Source organism: Pteronotus mesoamericanus, unplaced genomic scaffold (assembly GCF_021234165.1).
Source record: "Pteronotus mesoamericanus isolate MK-2021 breed Mesoamerican mustached bat unplaced genomic scaffold, CSHL_Meso_final contig_100, whole genome shotgun sequence".
Lineage (NCBI taxonomy): Eukaryota > Metazoa > Chordata > Mammalia > Chiroptera > Mormoopidae > Pteronotus > Pteronotus mesoamericanus.
In genome coordinates, this window is record NW_026554999.1 from 1,097,223 (window position 1) to 1,119,539 (window position 22,317).

General features: G+C 34.3%; 1 protein-coding gene and 1 pseudogene across 3 annotated transcripts in view; one reads left to right on the forward strand and one right to left on the reverse strand.

The window, feature by feature from the left end:
- The window catches only part of RALGAPA1 (Ral GTPase activating protein catalytic subunit alpha 1), a 260,435-nt gene that overhangs the window by 192,751 nt on the left and 45,367 nt on the right, over positions 1 to 22,317 (reverse strand). For all 3 annotated transcript variants that reach the window (XM_054588112.1, XM_054588037.1, XM_054587963.1), the window contains exons 2-7: positions 13,577 to 13,687; positions 12,864 to 12,913; positions 9,464 to 9,521; positions 4,938 to 4,981; positions 3,200 to 3,377; positions 1,543 to 1,658 (exon numbers count right to left, since the gene is read on the reverse strand). In XM_054588112.1, the coding sequence (XP_054444087.1) occupies positions 1,543 to 1,658; positions 3,200 to 3,377; positions 4,938 to 4,981; positions 9,464 to 9,521; positions 12,864 to 12,913; positions 13,577 to 13,687 (557 nt within the window). The remainder of the gene's footprint in view (positions 1 to 1,542; positions 1,659 to 3,199; positions 3,378 to 4,937; positions 4,982 to 9,463; positions 9,522 to 12,863; positions 12,914 to 13,576; positions 13,688 to 22,317) is intronic.
- LOC129082173 (60S ribosomal protein L27-like) lies at positions 14,857 to 15,266 on the forward strand (annotated as a pseudogene).

Consider the following 22,317-nt stretch of genomic DNA (forward strand, 5'->3'; position numbering starts at 1 on the left):
TCATTATATGCTCACTTTAGAATGGCTAAAATTACAGGTTAACTTTACCAAATGTTGGTGAGGATGTGAATCAACTTTCAGTCTCATACATTGCTGGTAAAATGTAAAAGGGTATAACCAGTTGGAAAGCAGCAGGATAATGTCTTTAAAAGTCAATATATACCTACTCTTCAACCCAGCCATTCCACTACTGGGTATTTACCCAAGGAAACGTTTATGTTCACACAAAGGCTTGTTTACCACTATTCATAGCAGTTTTATTTGTAATAGCCAAAAGGGGAATAACTCACGTTACCATGAACAGGTGACCCGATAACAAATTGTGGTATATCACTAAAATGGAAAGTTACTCAGCAATAAAAAAGACCAAACTATTAATATACACAACAATATGAATGACTTTTCAAAATAATTATGCTGGAAAAAAAAAAAGTGAGACCAAAACCAAAAAACCCATGTATCATATAATTCCATTTATATGAAAATTGGGAAATGCAAATTATAGCAACAAAAATCAGATCAATGACTGTCTGGGCATGGGGTGGTGGAAAAGAATGGATTAAAAGGGATCCAAGAACTTTTACTGGTGATAGATAGGTTCATTATCTTGACTGTGGTGACGGTTTCATGGGTATAATCAGATTGTTTATTTCAAAAATCACAGTTTATTATATGTTAACTGTATCTCAATAAACTAGTAAAGCAATTTTAAAAATCTGTGTGAAGTACAAAAGTATTTAAAAAAAATGGCAATAATGATAGCAAAAACTACGCACTATAGAACTTTCACTGCAGGCCATGCTCTTTTTTATTCTAAGTACTCTACACTAATTTTTTAAACATCAAACACCAAAAATGGATAGGTGTTATTTCTATTTCTATTGTAAGCACAATCTACCAAAGGTCACACTATACACGATTCAAACCCTGTCAAACTCATTCAGGGTCCAAGTTAACTTTATAATATTTGTTTCTGAGTCATAGAGAATTTTTGTGTTTGGAAGTTATAAGAAATGTGTTATGTGCTGAGTGTCTTCATCAGTCAGGATAAGCTCATTTCAGGTCTTAGAGATGAATAGGTTACTTTAGAAAACATATGCACCTAGAAATTTAAAAATTATAAATAGACAAATAGGTTTAAAGTATACATTCCCCACCATCTTCAGCCACTTCTCTAGTTGTTGCCTCTTGGCAGGTTGATCCCTAAACCAAAGTTACTAGATTTTCATTTAAAGTACCACAGCTGCTAATTATAAATGAAAGAATTAGTAAGTACTAAACCCAACTGACTCACATAGGAAGATATATGTGGTCTTCTTTAAAAATTTCTCCTTCCAGCTTCCTTTCTAAGAGGTTCATAATGTCTCCAATAATTTTTATTTCACAAAGGACATACTAACATATTTTTGAAAGTAAAAATTTGCCACTCTTCCTTTAGGATAACAAGCAAATATCTACCATGAAAGAATATTGGTACGGGGTGGGGGGGGGATACCTACAGAAGACAGTAAAGGAGGCGATATAAAAGAAGCTAACATGTACCTGAATTACTATATATTTTAAAAGTGCTTCAAGAAAATAGCTTGTGAGATCTTCTTGTCCTTTATCTCCTGATTGTGGGGGGACAAGAGGAGTAATTTCCTCTATAGTGACTTGAGCTATCCAAAGACAAAAGAAAAATTTAGTACAATTACAAAGCAAATTTAACAATGCAATAATATGACCCAAATAAAATTTAACTGCAAAACACATATGCAATATTGCATGTATATAATATATGCTATACTGCTTGAAACATTCTAGTGATTAAACCTTGAAATAAATCTGAGATCATCTTGATAGTCCATTACAACAATCACAAACTCTAATACTCAGCTGTTTCATGAATGCTTGATTGAGGGAATGTGACACAGGACTAGACGGACAGCTATGCAGGAATTAAAAGTAAGTAACATCTCACTTGGGAAAGAAGTTCTCATGATATTTTAAAATTCACATTAAGAGTGTCTATTACATAAATTCCATAATATATGAGAACCATTAAGAAGAATGTGCTTATTCATCTATGAAAAAAAATCTGATTACACTACGTAATGACCATGCTTACTTTAAGGTAGTCCCCTTTATTCAAAGGATGAAATATTGTTTCCTTCTCAAAAAGAAAGAAAAGTTAACATTTTAGTTCCTTAATTACTAAAGTGCACTTATAAAATTGGAAACTTTTATATATTTTTTACTTCTCAGATATTCAAAAACATTCATTATAACAAATGCACATTCAAGAAAAATCAAGCCACAACTAGGTGAATTCTCTTATATATTTCTTAAGCAGCACAATCAGTACCTGGTTTGGCACAGGCAGGTCTCTAAACCTATTTCTCAGTAAATATCCGCCAAGTAATTAAGTTCACAGAAACGGACAGAAATTTTTTTACACCATCCCCTTCGCACAAAGTAAAACACACTTGTGGCTTAATGCATATCCAAATTAACTCAAGGATACAAGATGATACATGAGAATTAGAAATCAGAGATAAATGTAAACAGATTATATTAACTATGTATTTCTGATGCTTTGACATCAGGGGGTCCTGAGGGCCCTGGACAGAATGTCCTTTCCAGAGAACTATCTAGTTCCTAGAGATAGAAAAGACAGGCTTGACAGTGTGCTTTTTATATGCAAACCAGCCAACCCAGAGTCCACACCTCTACTGCCTCTTCTACTGGACTCACACTCAGGCCCACTATTTCCCTGACCAAATCGTCCTAGGGCCAAGTACCAGACAACTAGGGACAACCCTTATACCCCAGAGTCTGCTGTAATTTTCCAAGCTAGCCAATTCTAGGTCTGCTCACCCTGGCTGGACATTCCTCCCTGCAGAAATCACAATAAGGGCTCTTGTCCGTGATCCTCGCCCTACCTTCCCCTCCCCACCTGACTGACCCTGGTGCTTCCACTGTGGCCACCCTCTCTGGTGTGGCATGCACTCTCCTCTTGGGAAATCTGAGTAACAAATTTTTTTAATGGCAATCATCTACTGATCTGTCAGCCTCATCATACTTGAATAATGAAACCTATGTTTTAAAATACGGCCTTAGCTTACCCAGTTAATAAATGTACAGACATTTGTTTAAAATACATTAGCAAACTACACAGAAAATTTTTAAATACTAATATATAAGATGTCATGAATCTTACTTTCTTGGAGATTAAGGGGAGGATTGATGAGATTATCTAGAGTTCGAGGTCCATGTTCAGACTGTGGTGCTGCAAACCCAGGGATTAAGCAGGAAAACATCCAAAGCTGCTCTCTGCTGCAGTTATTCTGAAGGGCTTGCAACCATAATAAGAAAAGGCGAACACCTTCCCGTCTGATCTAAAATAAAATAAAATGAAAAACAGTATTTTTTACTTATGCAAATAGTTTCTTTTTAAGGCCAAAATTCTCTAGAAGGTAATTACAGAATGACACCCTCCAAGAGAGAAAGGAAGGAAGGAGGGAGAAGGAGAGAAGAAGAGGGGTAAGATACTATACTCATGACATTTATTAAACTCTCATCTGAATATCTAAATTCATGAATTTTAAACAAATAAAGAATGAATTTAGCCAGTAACTTCTTAAAGCCATCAGGTAATTTTTATTTTACAATTTCCAATTGTAAAAAAATCGGAAAATCATTTCCTTATTTACTTCACTCCTTTATATAAACCACAAGTCTAATCCAAGAAGCAAGGAGAGAGGGGACATTGACTATCCGTTGCTGTAATAAGTTTAATAAAAGGAGGAATGATTATGGGAGCCTGGTAGGCTAACTCAACACTCTTGTCCTTAAAAAGCTTTTCACGGTCTGAAATTATCTCATTTACTGCTAAGCTGCAAAGCAGGAATTTTGGCGTATTTACTGACTGTATTCTAAGAACCTACAACAATTCGCCAAACACAGAAGGCAATAAATATTTCAATGAATGAATAAATTCCCTCCCAGGAAGAGAAGAGGAAAAGTTTTTGGTTTTCTTTTAATTCAGCCTCAGATAAGCAAAATACAAAGTTCTTCACTAACCTAATCTCAGTGAATTTTGGAAATCACCCTACCACAGTTCTGTTAATGGCCACTATCAACACCATTTAACTGCTTCTACCACGTGGTTTGGTCAGAAAACAGGCTAAAGATGCTGTAGGAAGGCTTATAACTTTGTACTGCTACACCAAAGCCTTGATGTCAAAAGTACCTACAATATAACTTTTGTCTAACTTGCATCAAGATGTTTTGGACAGGGTAACTTCTCTTACCATCGTACAATGAGATGATGACAAAGAAAAAAAATTTTATATAGATCTCCTACTTTACACTGAGAACAGCCGTGATAAAATGAAGAATAATTTGGTGAATGACTAACTTTTGTCTTTTGGAGACCACAGAATGAAGTATTTCTGGTGAACGAGTCAATGCAGTGGCAAAAGTACAATAGTTTTCAATGGGCTGGTCAACCTAGGATGTATTTTCATATATACTGGATATGTTGCTATATTTTAAATCAATTCACTTCAGTTTAAAATATAATGATAAAAAAATTGAAAATGAATTCATTTTCAATTACATGGACTAAAACAATTCAAAATTCTTTAGGAAAAAGTTGATGTAAAAACTGACTGTATGCACCCTGACAGGTGTGGCTCAGTGGGTTGGGCATTGTCCTGCTAACTGAAAGGCTAATGGTTCAACTGCAGGTCAGGTCACAGGCCTGGGCTGCAGGCAGGGTTCCTGGTGGGGGGGAGGGAGGGCGTGTGAGAGGCAATGAATTGATATTTCTCTCCCACATAACTGTTTCTCGCTCCCTCTCCTCTCTCTAAAAATAAATATCTTAAAAAAAGAAAAAAGATGGTATGCTTTACGTAGTTTTTAAAAAGTCATAGAAAAGAAATATAATAATATACCTTCAAGGAGTTTCCTGTGTGAAGTAGTTTCTTTAAAATCAATCCTAAAAAGAAAATATTAAATATTCAAATCTTATTTTTTTTGTAAATATGAGAGCTCTCAGTCAGACTTGACAACACTTTAAAATAAGTCCTTGATGACTTCCAAATTATTCTTGGTGACCACGCTATCCCTCTGGCCATCATCTTGGGACCAGAAGAGTATATGAAAAGTCACCTTTTCAACACATGGCTTACTGCAATTAAACATGATATAGTCTATTGAAACAAACTCTAAACCCAAAAATTGCATTTAATACAAAAATCTGTGTATACCTCTTATTTAGACTGAGAATATAATTAACTATTTCTCCATCACTAATACAAATTAAAAACCACTATAGAAAATTTCCACTTAGTGAAGCATAGAAGCATCGGTAACTCTTATATTTTTCTAAGAAATATTTCTATTGTACTGATTTTTTTCAAAATACTCAAAACCATCAAAATATACAAAACCGTATTTTTAAAAATTATACAATGTTTCAAAGCTACAATAAAATACTGAAATAACATTAACAAACATCCAGAAGTCCACATTTGGTCTGGACAAATCTAAACACAGTCCCACGTTTCTTACAATTGCAAAATTTCATTTATTCACATTATTTATAATGCTTTACCTAACAGTAGAAGCATCACTGAAGCCTCCTGTAAACCCATCCTGAAAAATTTTCCAAAGGAAACCATTATCCAGATTTTGGTATTAATTATTTCTGAAAATATTTTATATTATTAATACTTATTTACAAATCCATAAAATACACAGAACTGTTTTATATGTTTAAAAGTTTATACCAGTAACAAGAATTCACTCCATAGCTATTTGTTCTAATCCTGTATTTTCATTCTTTTTAGTGATGTTTATATATAAAAGATCAAGCCTGTGACTATTTGGTTTAAGTTTCATCTGTCATAGAAAAATAAGGTTTAATGTTTCAGGAAACTTTGTTGATTTATCTGCAATTCCCTTCCTTGTGTTTGAGCAAATTCAATTTCTTGAGGAAATACTATGTAAACCCCAGTTATGAGCTCTCCTAAAAATTCATATATGCTAAATGCATTGTGGTATTGTGTACTGGATCCTGGAACAGAAAAAGAATACAAGTGGAAAACTAATCAAATCTGAGTAAGTCTGAGGTTTAAGTAACAGTAGAAACAAAACAAAATCTTATATATATGGTATCATACAAAACACGTCATTCTATACATTGCTTTTCCATTTACATCTAATATTAGCTTCTGAAATTTATATTGATGTATGTAGCTCTACTCATTTTAACTGCTCTATTATTCTATTCAATTGTATGAATATACCATTCATCTTCTTAATGTTAGGATATTTTGTTGGTTTTCAAAATTTTGTTATCCCAAAGATTATTACAGTACATGTTCTTGTTCATGATTCCCTGTATGCATGAGTTTCCCCAGGATATATAAACAGACACAAAATTAATCACTTACAACTTTACTAAATATTGAAAAATTTCCTCCATAGTAGTTAAGAAAATTAGCAGTACTGCTAGCACTGTATGGAAGTGCTGCAGTAACACATTACTAGAAACACAAAAAGTTGGTGAGTATTAGGTGTTAAATATCTTAATGTTTTCATTTGATGCCGCCTAGTGACATTCAGCATCTTTTCATTTAGTCATTCAATTTTCCACAGATGGCCTGTTATATCCTGTGCATATTTCTGAGTTGAGTTATTTTGTTTAATATGAGAGTTCCTTATATGTATTGACTACTAATTCTATGTCAGTTCTATAAATTGGAAATACATTCTTACAAATAACTCAGCTATGTTTTTACTGACTGAGATGGGTGGTATCTTCTGATGTACAAAAGTTTAAATTTCAATACGGTTAATTTAACATGTTTTTCTTTTTACATGTATTTACTGTGTCTAATTAAATACTACCCTACCTTAAAGTTATAGATAACCCAAACTGTCTCTTCAAAAAGTTTTAGTGTTACTTTTCACACTTAGATCCTGAAATTTATTTCTGTATATGGCAATAATCTAATTCCCTTCCCCCCTCAAAATAGATAACCAATTGCAGTACTAACTCTTTCAGGGTTTTATAGTGAAATGAAAGGTTACTGCAATCATATTTCAAGTTCCATATACTATAAGCCTAGGTCTTTGGCAGGCCTCAATGTTCTTTTACATTAGTCTACTTGTCCATCCCTACACCAATAATAGTGTCTTAATTATTAATTATTACAACTTTATAATACATCTTGTTATTGGGTATAGAAATATCCAACAACACCATCCTCCCTCTCCCATTTGCTATTCTTCCAAGTAGCTTCGGTCTAATTTTCAATATAAACTTTAGGATAAACTTCTCAGAACATAATTAAAAAGTCTCTACAGGAATCTGAATGAGAAATGTCATTTTTACACTATCCAGCCTATCATCCATGAATATTACATAATAGTCCATTTATTCAAGTCCTTTTTTGTTCTTTAATAATCATGTCATTGCCAATCTGAATGGTGTGGCTCAGTCAGTTGGGCACTGTCCCTGCAAAGCGAAAGGTCCTTGGTTCAATTCTCAGTTCAGGCACATGCCTGGGTTGCATGGTCTTTTCCCTGGTTGGGCGGCCTTGAAGAGGCAACCTATTGATGTTTCTCCCCTTCTCTTTCTCCCTCCCTTCCCTTCCCTTTAAAAAAATAAATCCAATCTTTACCAAATTAATCATATCATTGTCATACACTAATGTAATATTGTAAATGACTATAGAATACACATTCTCAAGCACAATGAAATATTCTCCAGGAGAAACTATATTCTAAATCATAAAATATCTCAAAAACTTTAAAAAGATCAATATAATATAAAGTATATTTTCTGACCACAAAAAAAAATTAAGTTATGAGTCATACAGAAAAAAATTTGTGCTAACATCAACTATTTGAAAAGATGAAAAAGAAAATCACTCTTAAGTAAGCATATGGGTCAAAGAAACCAAAAGGGATATTAGAAAGTATTTTCAACTGAATGAAAATCGAGTCACTGATTTATTTTCCTTTATACACAAGACAAAAAAGAAAGAGTTTTTTATTCTTCTGAGTAACAAAGAAAAATAACCGCTTACATATATTCTCAAGTTAGATATTTATCAGAATATTACTAATCATGACAACTAGATAGCCTAAAGGTCTATGGGGATTTGGTCTACATTCCTCAGGAGGCATAGTAAACTTCTGAAGTTCAGATGTCTCAAAAAGTTGCTTCATAGACAAAACTTTGAGGGCATTTTTATGATTATGAAATAACAAATGGATTTCACTTCCATTAAGCACCTTATCAGCAATTCGTATGTCTTCTTCGCTGTAATGCGTATTCAAGTATTTTTCCTATTTTTAAAAACTGACTTTTATTATTGAGTTGCAAGAGTTCTTCATATATTCTGGGTGCTTCATTTTTAGAGTCAAACTTCATCTAAAAAGTTTATTCTAAAAGGCTTTACTACTTTGGATTTTCAGCCCCTGTATCAATACTCCTTTAGTATGTCCAGAGTTCTTTTTTTTTTCTGGAACTGCTAACTGGTATGATTTACAATTTCAAAGTCTCAGAGATTTCATTTGCTATAACTGATTAAGAAATGTAAGACCTAAATAACTCTATTACTTGTTTTTAAGAGAAACAAATACAATTTTTACAAATGAACATAAGGGTTATAACATTCTACTTCAACACATCTGTTGGCTGTCCATACATTCCCGAGAAGAGATGGGTGATGAGAATCACTAGAAGTCAGCCTTGACATCATTGAAACAGTGAACCAAAGTCAGCAATTGCTTACCTGCAGACTTCTCTATAACATGAAGAGGAATAACGTCTTATTATTACACCTTGAGAGCACTGTGGTGATACCGCAATTGTTAAAGAACCAAAGTCAGAATATTTCTTGGTTTAGTACCTGGTAACAGAAAATCTGTGAACTCCTGCTTGTTTGGTCTCTGACAATAACCCACAGCAGGGTTTTTCCCCACTGCTTTTTTCTTCATCTTTGTTTCTTAATCTGGGAAGCTCTAGTCTGACCCTTCAAGCAGTAAGCTTAACTCCAGTTCTCCCCCTTTTTTTGTGGGGCAAACTACATGGCTTGCTTTCAAACCTGGAGCCCATTGCTTCTGGTCTATTTGGCACTTTGCCTTACTTTTCCATTCCTGATTCACAAAGACATTTATTTTGATACTGAGCCTGCTTTTGTTTTTGGTTTTATAATACTACCATCATTGCTAATGTATGCAGAATACATAAACAGATGGAATAAAGATATTTAATATGCCATTGTAATAGGAAATCTTTCATCTATGTTTTTATTTTATATTCCGAGCAAGTTTAGTCCTGTATTATTTGTTTTTACTAAAGCATAAACCATGAATTCACTTAAAATAATGACCAACCCATTAAAGAGCATTTTCTTATATTACCATTTATTTCAAATGTTAAATACACACTTAAATTATTTACCAATACTATGAAACTGCCATCGCTGATGAATCCTTTCAGGAAGAAGTTGTAAAATTTTCTAAAAAACAATAAAGAAAAAAGAATGAGAAGCAAGGAATGAATCCACATTCTGTACAATGTGAAAAATTAAAGTGCTTGTACTAAGGTTTTAAAAGGTTCTTACGTAAAAGATAGTATTACAATACAAACACCAATTAGTCTTTGAGCTAATCTGAGTACTGGCACTATTTCTGTACTGACATATGCAACTTATGAACCTCCCTCCCCCACCAAAACAACAAGCTATACCAAAGACTTGAAACAGTAAATTAATGAAATTTATCTTTTACAGTGATGTGGAAAATATATTTCAAAATGCTTATTTACTATTCTTAGAATTCCTGCATTGTGGATATCACTGACAAGTTTTTAATTCTTTCAGATGTTAAGATTTGTGATATTTTCACTCTGAGTAGTTCTTTCTCCTGTTTTGATAAATCATGAGGAAACATTCTGATTTCACCAAAATCCCATGTATTATTTGTACTACTGAGTTAATTCATGTGAACCAAAAGGTACATATATTACAATGACTACAGGTTTAAGAACAAAATTTTAAAATTCAGGAGATCTATATAATTAAGTTAGTATGTATATATAGGTTTCCATTAACTGGAAATAAACATTTTTTACATATAATACTTTCAGAATTTTGCCTTTAGTAAGTATTAAACTCTCTTTTACATATTGCATATGTGTGAATTATTCTAGGTCCACAGCTGCTGTAAGTACTATGCTGCAGAACTAAGCTCTCAGTATTCTGCTTACTGAATGACATTTGTATGTGTGTGGTTATTATTGCAGCTCTTACTACTATTATTATTATTTAGAACCCATTAACTGAATGTTCATAAAGGCTAAACACTAGACACTTTATATAATGGTATCTTATTAATCCTCACAACCATCCTAAAAGAATTTATTAACTTCATTTGACAAATGACAAAATGGGTTAAGTAATGTGCTTAGGTTAGAAAGTAGAAAAATAGCCCTGGCCAGGTAGCTCAGTTGTTTAGAGTGTCGTCCCAATACGCCAAGGTTGTGGGTTCCATTCTTTGTCAGAGCACATACAAGAATCAACCAAAATAAATTAAAAAAAAAAAAAAAGAACCAATGAGTGCATAAATAAGCGGAACACATTGATGTTTCTCTTTCTCTCCCCCTTTCTCTCTCACCCCTTTCCTATCTGTCTCTAAAAATAAACAAACAAACAAATAAATAAATAAGCAAGCACCTGAAAATTATTTTAAAAACTACAAATTTTTCAAAGAGCAAAACAGATTCCAACCTCATCTCTCTCCTTTCCTCTCTAAAAATAAATTAATAATGAATATTCTTTTAAAAACTATAAAAATTTTTAAAAAACAAAAAATAAGGAGGCAGAAGGACAGAGAGTCCAACCTCAATATGCCTATTTCTAAAACTTGTGCTTTTCTATTCTTCTCTTCAAAGGATAGAATGCATGTTTTATGCCTCTGTAACTTCTCTTTGATATGATCTTCTTTAGTCCATCTCATACAAGAGGATGATGAAGAAAATACAGAGTTCTTCACAGATAAATGCTGGCCCCACATGACATAGATAAACTTCTTTACTTTTGCCCTCCTCGTATTTCTCCCATAGCTAGCCAACAATTGTATAATATATTTATTTTGGTGTAGAAAGAAATAAAATTATAGAAAGTTGAAAAGACAAGCTTGTGACTGCTCAAAGGCATTTCTAAATTATGACATGAAATTATTTAGATTTAACCCTTTTTAAAATGTAAATAAACATGTCTGTATGTTTTTTTCTCTATATGTTTTTATGTGCTTAATATAAAAACAGATGCATTGTGTGTACTCTTAACTGCACAGAAAACAGAATATAAATCTTATGTCATATTATTATTACATAATGAAGCTTTTTATTCCAGAAAGCAGAAATCACTTTATTTATTTCTTCATGTAAAAAAATCATCATTAGTCTCTAAAGATATATATATTTATTGTTCCTGTTATAAGTAGAAAACATCACCACACAAATTAAATATTTTTTTCCAAGAGATGAAAAACCTTGTATCTAACATTTTTTTCCTAATAAAATTTAGTGATTCATTGGAGATAAATGTTACTGTTGAAAGAGTAACAACTAATGAGTATATATTACCTAATAAAAATAAATATTACAAATAGAAGGAATACCCTGATTAACTTATCATTTCCGTGTTCTGAATATAAAGCAAGTATGACTATCTGAAGGAACATTTTCCAGCAATCATTATCTTGCTTTATCTGTGGCTACTTTTAATCTTTCTGAAAACATCTGTGTTTTAATATTTGCCTTATAAACAATTCATACAAACACCTGGGGAGGTAAATATAAGCAAATTCCTCAGGGTTAATGACTAATGAAAATAAATGCAGAACAATACCAACACCAGTTACTTCTACTGAAACTCAAAAAAGAAAAAAAAAGCTTTCTTTTTATAGCTGTAAATCATAACTAAATCAACAGTTGAGAGGTATCAATTAGATTGCTCAAATTCTTCAAAACTGCAAAGTACAAAACAGTAAATTATCTTTTAATTCATAGCACAAAGAACAGCTAAATCTTTAGAAAGTGACTTCTAAATTCTTTACTGTACTTTTCAAGTCACATCTCCACATCTGTGGCTTTCTCCACATGTCTAAATACTTGATAAAGAGCACAAAACTCCTATTACTGTTTGATTTCAAAGACAGGACAAACAGTAAGGAGTTATTTTAAAAGCAGGTACTTGGGCGTTGGGGAGCTGATGGGGGGCTTATCCTAGTTTTTATCATTGTGGAAAAATAAAACAAATTTTAGCAAAGTATCAAATGTTGCTTTTTTTCTACTGTTTATTTAGCAATAAAGACTTATTCCACAACCACCCAAAGTAATGTAGAACAACTTATAAAATATTCAAAACTATTTTATACATATTTGCAATGAGAAGCGGTTAAAGCAGAAACTATAAATTCCTTAGGTATATAACCGTTTCATGAAGTTATCCTCTCATGGAACTATTTTGAAATTAAAAAAAAAAATTCTCCATTTGTGTAAACCTCCCTCAAATTAAAACTTTAATTGTCTGCAAACACATTAAATATAGTACCAATTATCTGGAGTCAAATGCATAAAAACATAATTGTACCTATACCTAAAAATAACATGTGTACCTCCAAAAATAATTAAGAATTAAGACAGGTACATTTTCAGGTGTGATTCAGTGATTCAGTTTTTGAAAACCACAGCTGATTCACAGTGTTTTAGTATATACTTTATAGTTCAACATATTCCTTTGTATGTTCCAAGAACTATTATTGGAAAAAATAAAGTTAGATTAGCATGTACTTACCTCAAAAATAAAAAGTATAGCATCCAATTCCTCCCTTTGAGACTTGTGACCTAAAACATTTTTACAGAAAAATATTTTAAAGATAACTTTTTTATCCTCATTGTTAATAACCACTTAAATAGCCTAAAATATTTCTAATACTAAAGTTTTTAGTGATTTTTTTAAATAAAATGTTTAAAGTAGTCTGTTCAATGTGAACATAATATCACAGTATCTCTACTCTTTTTCAACAATTACATTTAGATTCTACATATTTATGTCTAAAAACAAATCGTAACATATTGTAGAAAACTTTTAAATGAACTTTTAAAATTACTTCTAAAACTTGATACATGCTCCTAGGGAGAAGCAAAGAAGGTGAGAAAACAAGAAAACCTGACCAGGAAAGAGGCAAGTCTCCTAAGCCTGGTCAAAGTAGTAAGAATAGTCCTATTAACCCATAGTTTTGACAGGGGTAAAAGCTACCTGACTAAAAAGGACTCATGGACACGGACAGCAGTGTGGGGATTGCTGGGGGGCAGGGAGTATAAGGAGACTAAATGATAATGGAAAAAAATACAAGATTAAATTAAAAAACAAAAAAAGCTACTCAACTAAGAAAATGATGGAATATTAAATTCCAATATCCAAGAGTCTATTTTCAAGTGAACATATATAACAATTATTTGAAACATCAACATAAGCCAGAATTGGTTTTCAGCATCTCATCTTACCTTTCTGTTTAAGACTAGCTTCAATCGTCACAAAATTCTCAAAGAACACATAATATATATGTGAAAAGTGTTGGTCAAAAAACTGTTTAAGATCGATAGACTCCGCATTCTCTGAAAAATAAATGAGAATAGTTACAGTGATTATTACTTACACACATGTTAAATTATGTTCAGCAAATAGCATAGTGACAAGTTTCCTTCAAAAAAGTCGAAGAACTGCTCTTAAAATTCTATCTTATTAAAATATTTAAGGTATGTATTTATTTACTATATCCTTGTTCTCACAGCTTTAATTTTTTAAAGACTTTAGCTTTAATTTTAAAAATTGATCAACTCATCATAACCTTAGTTTCCTTAAAAAAGAAAATGTGAGACATTCAAAATCATTAACCAAACCAAAAAAAAAGTTCTATTTTCAATTCACAGATATGCCTTTACCTTCTCCCTAAAGACAGTTTAAAATTAGTATTTCCATTGAGTAATAACATATCATGCCTAAAATACATGTATTCAGTAAATACGTACCTAACAACAAGTTTAGTAAGTAAATACTTTAAGTATAACAACGCTCAAATATAGATAATACTGCTCTAAAAAGAACTGTCAATATAACCCAGGGCACACAAAACTAAACATACAGGGGTGGGAAAAAGCAGTTTTCCAGTTATATGTGTAACAGCTTATTCTTGTATTATTTATTAATTATTGTATTATTTATATCACAACTGTAAACCAACTTTTCCCACACCTGTATAATTGTATGTACAGTAGAGAATGTTAGGTTCTGAAAATGAAGTGACAAAGTAAAATAGCAATTTAGAAACACAAAATTATTTTCAAAGCTCAATGAGGTGTGAAAGTGGAGAAAGAAGAAATGCCGAGGACATATTATGTGAAAAGACCTTTAAGGACATGAAGGACTGTGGACATCAACTAATGGGGTTGAACAGGAAGGGCATTCTACACATAAACACAGAATGAAAAACATGTGAAGCATAATAGGATCTAGCACAATGATTCTTTTGGTTAGAGCTTAGAGCATTTTAATAAAAATAAAACTGAAAAAGTAGCCTTCAGATATGTTATGAAATGTTCTCAATGCAAACTAAGAAGACTAAGTTCATTACTTAAAGCAAGAAATCTGTAGGTGTACAGTATGTACGCACGCATTTTGTTGTTTGGCTTATTTTCTGGGGAAGTAAGAAGGTTAAAGAGAAAAGGAGAAACGGACAACTTTTTCTTTAGCTGTTCTGCTGTAGGACTCAGTGGCTGTTGTCAAAATGGGCAAGTTTATGAAACCTGGGAAAGTGGTGCTGGTCCTGGCCGGACACTACTCTGGACATAGAGCAGTCATCTTGAAAGACATTGATGGTGGCGCCTTAGACCACCCCTACAGCCATGCGCTCGTGGCTGGAAGTGACCACTATCCCTGTACTGTGACATGGGCCATGGGCCAGAAGAAAACTGCCAAGAGGTCAAAGATCAAGTCTTTTGTGAAAATTTCTAACTACAATCACCTCATGCCCACAAGGTAGTCTCTGGATATCCCTTGGAAAAAACTGTCATCAAGTAGGTGGTCTTCAGAGGTCCTGCTCTGAAACTCAAGGCACAACAGGAGGCCAAGATCAAGTTCAAAGAGAGGTACAAGGCCAGCAAGAACAAACAGTTCTTCCAGAAATGGCAGTTTTAGATCTTTTTGGTTTCACTCATTAAAAATAAAAATACAGACAAACAAAACCTCTTACTTTATGTACTTCCTATTATTCAACTTTGTTTATGAATAAAGCACATATTTATTTTTATAATAAAAAATAAATTGGAGCCCTGGCTGGTGTGGCTCGGTGGACTGAGTGTCAGCGTGTGAACCAAAGGGTTGCGGGCCGGGTCCCCAAGGTTAGGCACACGAGAGGCAACCACACATTGATGTTTCCATCTCTTTCTCCCTCCCTTCCCTTCTCTCCAAAAATAAATAAAATCTTTAAAAAAAATTGGAAAAAGACAACTGGAAAAAATATTTAAAAATCTTTACCTGGGAGTGAGATGGAAAATAAACTACTAATTGTTAATAAACTCAAGTTAAAGGTAAACATCAATTAATTTCTTAGGCTGCTCTAAACCTCAATGGAAGATTTAAGAATAAAGTTAAATAGTAACAATATACAGATAGCATTTTAAACTCTCCTTTGTATATTATCTTTCCTATGAATACTCATAATAATTCCTTAGTGATATTTCATCTATGGAATTTTCTAAGATTGTTACTCATTTGCTCTGCTCTCTCAAAGGAAAAGAAAGACGCCTTCCCTCTCTACTCTCTTAGATTCTCAGCATTTCTCCCCTATGGAAATAACTATATTTCGAGAGTTAACTTTCTTTCTAGGATTAGTTTATAGCTCCTTTTTTTAAAGTATATTTTATTGATTATGCTATTTACAGTTGTCCCACTTTTTTTCCTTCCCTTTCTCCGTCTCCACCCAAGACCCCCATTCCCTCCAATATTCTCTCCCCTTAGTTCATGTCCATGGGTCATAAATACAAGGTTTTTGGCTTCTCCATTTTCTATATTATTTTTAACCTCTCTCTGTCTATTTTATACCTACCAATTATCCTTCTTATTCCCTGTACCATTTCTCTCATTCTCCCCTCTCCCGCTCCCCGCTGATAACCCTCCATGTGATCTCCATTTCTGTGATTCTGTTCCTGTTCTAGTTGTTTGGTTAGTTTGTTTTTGTTTTTCTAGATTCGGTCGTTGATAGTGGTGAGTTTATTGTCATTTCACTGTTCATAGCTTTGATCTTCTTTTTCTTAGATAACCCTTTGACATTTCATATAATAAGGGCTTGGTGATGATGAACTCTGACTTGACCTTATCTGGGAAGCACTTTATCTGCCCTTCCATTCTAAGTGATAGCTTTGCTAGAGAGAGTAATCTTGGATGTAGGTCCTTGGCTTTGATGACTTTGAATACTTCTTGCCAGCCCCTTCTTGCTTGTAAAGTTTCTTTTGCGAAATCAGCTAACAGTCTTATGGGAACTCCTTTGTAAGTAACTGTCTCCTTTTCTCTTGTTGCTTTTAAAATTCTCTCCTTATTTTTGTCTTGGGTAATGTAATTATGATGTGTACTGTTGTGGTCCTCTTTGGGTCCAACTTGTATGGGACTCTCTCAGCTTCCTGGACTTGCCTGTCTATTTCCTTTGGAAGCTTGGAGAAGTTTTCCTTCATTATTTTTTCAAATAAGTTTTCAATTTCTTGCTCTTCCTCTTCTCCTTCTGGCACCACTATGATTCAGATGTTGGAACCTTTAAAGTTGTCCCAGTGATTCCTAAGCCTCTCCTCATTTTTCTGAATTCTCGTTTCTTCATTCTGTTCTGGCTGAATGTCTATTTCTTCCTTCTGTTCCAAGTTGTTGATTTCAGTCCCACTTTCCTTCCTTTCACTGTTAGTTCCCTACATATACTTTTTTATTTAACTTCGTATAGTCTTCACTTCTTCCTTTATTTTGGGACTGTACTCAATCATTTCTGTGAGCAATCTGATTACCAGAGTTTTGAACTCTGCATCTGATATGTTGGCTCTCTCCTCATCTCTTATTTCTTTTTCTGGAGCTTTGATCTTTTCTTTTATTTGGGCCCTATTTCTTTGTCTCCATATACCTGTTATGCTGTAAAGGGCAGGGCCTTAGGTATTTGCCAGGGCAGAGCAACCCACTTTGTTGCATTGTGGCACTGTATGTGGGGTAGGGGTCAGAGAGGAAACAATGCCACTTGCTCAGCTCCTGTGCCACTTTCAGTCACTTCCCCTGCTACCTAAAAGCAAATTACGCCCTTTGAAGTGCTGCCCTGATGGTGATTCCTGAGTGGAATGGCTTATGTACAGTCTAGGACCCTGTGGGCCCTTCCCACAGACTCTCCTGAGAGACTGGCAGTTTCTCCTGCTGCAACCCCACAGGTTTATACAGCCAGAGGTTTTGAGGCTTTATTTCCCCTACGCTGGAACCCTGGATTGAGCAGAATGTCTCACTCTCGAGTTGTTCCTCCTGGTTTATATGCACATGAATGCAGGACTGCTGGGTCTGCCAGCTGCCTCCTTGCCAGGCATCCTCTCTGCCATGGCTTCCCATCTCCACCCTTCCCAACCGTATAGATGAATGTTTCTTCTTTAATTCCTTGGTTGTTGGATTTCTATACAGCTCGATCTTTTGGCAGTTCTGGTTGTTTTTATTTCTAAATTGGTTGATATCCTTCTTTTGGTTGTGCAAAGAGGCGTGTATCTACCTATGCCTCCATCTTGGCTGGAGTGTCTCCCATCTATAGCTTCTTTAAAATAGAAACTGTATCTATCTTGGTATTCCAAAAACCTAGCAGAGTGCTAAGCACATATGTACATACTCAAGTGTTTTCTATTATTAATAAAAACAGTATTTTAATTTTATTGTATTCATTTTATATCTTGGAATTTTTTTACCTTGGAAAAGACTACACAACCTACTGACAAGCAAAATAACATTGCCCCATCTTGACTAGAATTAGAACACCCAGATTCCACTTCTACCTGTCTCAGCACCAGTGTGACTTTTCACAGAGATAGGAAAAAAAAATAATTAACAGAAACTGAATGTTTCCTATATGCTAAACATTCTCCTGTGTGTCTTACAGAAATCTGTTTTATAAATGAAGAAACAAGCAGAGAGAGTTTAAGTAATTTAGCTAGTAAGAAGCACAGTCAGGAATTTAAACCCCACAAAGCTTGGATCTAGTGCCGAATTAACCTCTATGGTTTCCAGCTTCCGGTAATAGATCTATAAGCAAAATAACATAAGAACATGAGGAATTTATCTATTTTCTACCTATAATAACATAAAAACATAGTTATAAAACACTAGTTAAACATATTTTATACAAAACACTCAGCAAAATGGGAATAAATGGGGCATTCCTCAACGTAATAAAGGCCATATATTAAAAACCTACAGCTAATATCATACTCAATGGACAAAAACTAAAAGCTTTCCCACTAAGATGTGGAACATGACAAGGATGTCCACTTTCACCACTTCTATTCAACACAGTATTAGAAGTCCTAACCACAGCAGTCAGACAAGAAAAAGAAATAAAAGGCATCCAAATTGGAAGGGAGGAAGTAAAACTATCACTGTTTGCAGATGACATGGTAGCGTACATAGAAAACCTTGCAGACTCAACCAAAGAACTACTCAACCTAATAAGTGAATTTGGCAAAACAGTGGGATACAAAGTCAATATTCAGAAATCAAAGGTATTTTTGTACACCAGCAATGAACTAGAAGAAATCAGAAAAAAAAATACCATTAGATATAGCAACAAGAAAAATAAAGTACCTAGGAGTAAATTTAACCAAGGAGGTAAAAGACCTGTACACAACTATACAACATTGAAGAAAGAAATTAAGGAAGACACAAATAAATGGAAGGATAAACCGTGCTCATGGATTGGAAGACTTAATATCAAAATGTCGACACTACCCAAAGCAGTTTATAGATTCAATGCAATCCCTATTAAAATACCAGTGATGTATTTCACAGAAATAGAACAGACATTTCAAAAATTTATATGGAACCATAAATGACCCCAAATAGCCGCAGCAATTTTGAGAAACAAATACAAAATAGGAGGGATCACAATACCGGACATCAAACTCCACTACAAAGCCACTATACTCAAAACAATCTGGTACTGGCACAAGAACAGACCCATAGACCAGTGGAACAGAATAGAAAGCCCAGAAATAAGCCCAGGTCTCTATGGGCATCTAATATTTGACAAAGGGGGCAGAAGCATAAAGTGGAGTAAAAATAGCCTCTTCAACAAATGGTGTTGGGAGAGCTGGACGGCTACATGCAAAAAATTGAAATTTGATCCTCAGCTGACACCATACACAGAAATAAACTCAAGATGGATAAAAGACTTAAATATAAGTCGCAACACCATAAAAGTCCTAGAGGAGAACACTGGCAGGAAACTCTCAGATACCCCACGCAGCAATTTTTTCACTGATATGTCTCCTAAAGCAAGGGACATAAAGGAAAGAATAAACAAGTGGGACCTCATCAAAATAAGAAGCTTCTGCACGGCTAAAGAAAACATCAGCAAAATGAAAAGGGAGCCAACCGTATGGGAAAATATACTTGCTAATGATACATTAGATAGAGGTTTGATCTCCAAAATATATAAAGAACTCACTCGACTCCACTCCAAGAAGACAAATGATCCAATCAAAAAATGGGCAAAGGACCTGGGCAGACGCTTTTCCAAGGAAGAGATACAGAGGGCCCAGAGGCATTTGGAAGGATGCTCAGCATCACTAGCCATCAGAGAAATGCAGATCAAAACCACAATGAGATACCACCTCACACCGGTCAGAATGGACATCATAAACATATCAACAAACAACAGGTGCTGGAGAGGCAGTGGAGAAAAGGGAATACTAGTACAGTATTGGTGGGAAGGCAGACTGGTGCAGCCACTGTGGAAAGCAGTGCGGAATTTCCTCAAAAAGCTGAAAATGGAACTGCCTTCTGATCCAGTGATTCCCCTGCTGGGACTATACCCTAAGAATCCCAAAATGCCAATTCAGAAGAACCTATACACCCCAATGTTCATAGCAGCACAATTTACAATAGCTGAGTGTTGGAAGCAACCTTAAATGCCCATCAGTAGATGACTGGATCAAAAAACTACGGTACATTTACACAATGGAATACTACGCAGCAGAATGAAAAAAAGAACTACTACGCTTCTCGACAGCATGGATGGAGCTCAAGAGCATTATGCTAAGCGAAATAAGCCAGGGGGCAAAAGACAAATACCATACGGTCTCACCTATAATGGAACCTAACCAACAAAACAAAGATGCAAGGAAAATAAGACCAGCAACACTGAAAGGAAAAGAAACCAGCAGAGACAAGAGGGAAGGAGGGAGGGGTGGGCGGGGAAAAGGAAGGGAAGAGTCAAGTTAAGAACACATAGCAAGGACTCCTGTACAAAGCCAAAGTGGGGAAGGACTGGGGGGGGGGCAGGGAAAAGTGGTAGCGGGGAAGGCGGAGACAAATGTATTTGAAAAATAAATAAATAAATAAATAAATAAATTTAAAAAAGAAGGAAAAGGAGTATAACCAGCCATAAATATGAATGAGATCTTGCCATTTGCACAACATGGATGGACCTAGATGGTACTACGCTAAGTAAAATAAGTCAGAGGAAGACAAATACCATATGATTTCACTTGTATGTAGAATATAAGCAAACAAAACAGAAACAAAATGTGTAAAAAAGGTAACAAAATTAAGAAGTACTATTTGACAGTTATAAAAATAGTTGCAGGGATGTAAAATAGAACACAGGGAATATGTCAATAATATTGTAATAACTATGTATTGTGTCAGATGGGTATAAGACTTATTAAGGTGAAAACTTTGTAAGTTATATAAATGTCTAATCACTATGCTGTACCTGAAACAAATATAACATTGTATGTCAATTATAATTTAAAAATAAACAAAAATACAAATAGTCCAATAAAAAAACAAAAAAAATTTTATAGACTATCAAAATAAAAACACCACAACTAAGATAAACAGGAAAAGTATTTTTCCCACAGAGTAGTTTAAAGTAACAAAGAATTATGAATTAAAATAAAATAGTTCTGTATAATTATCTCTAAGTTTTCTAAAAGTTATGTTTCAAACATAATTAACGTCCTGGGAGAAAGAGAAAATTGATAACAATTACAAAGTAAAATAAAAAATCAAAACAAAACAAAGGCAAACTCAAGATTTTGCAACATAGTTTAGAAGCCAAAATACTCTTTCTCAATTTCCTTCCCATACAGCATGTTAATAAAGCTTGGAAACTAGATATATGCTAATAAAAAAATATTGCATCAGCCCAGCCGTTGTAGCTCAGTTGGTTGGGCACTGTTCAGCAAACCAAAAGGCCACCAGTTCAATTCTTAGTCAGGGCACATGACTGGGTGGCAGGTTTGGTCTCCAGTTGGAATGTGTGCAGAAGGCAGCCAATCGATGTTTCTCCTCCTCTTTATCCCTCCCTTCCCCTCTCTCTAAAATCAAATATTAAAATTAAAAACAATTTTAAAAGAATACTGCATCAAAGTTAGGCTGTTTGGTAAAGAAAAAATTAGCAAATACAAATTCTTATAACTTTTTTTTATCAATTTACATGATAGGGGAAGAAACAAACAAAAAAAATGACTAACATATAATAAGAAGAGTTCATTTATTTAAAAAAAACTTTCCAGACTTCTGGTCAAGATGGTGTAGTAGGTAAGCACAGCTCGCCTACGCACATGGCCACATTAAAATTACAATTAAACTGCAGAACAACCGTAATTACAAACCATCAGAAATTGAGCTGAATGGAAATCCTACAACTACGGAATTAAGAGACCACATGACACTGGCTGGAGTGGTAGAGACGCAGAACAGCCTGATCCCAACCTGCCTGTGGGATATGAATACAGAGGGACATCGTGGCTGCGGAGTGAGGGGTCCCAACCCCACACGAGGCATCCCAGCCCAGGATTCCAGTGACAGGAAGATAAGGCTCCATAACTTCTGGCTATAAAAAACAGTGGGAATTCAGGCAGTGAAAAACAGAAACTTCTGGAGTCCCAGGAATTCCCTCCTAAAGGGCCCATGGACAGACTTACTCTTACTCATTCCCTGAGCACCAGGGCAAGAGCAGCAG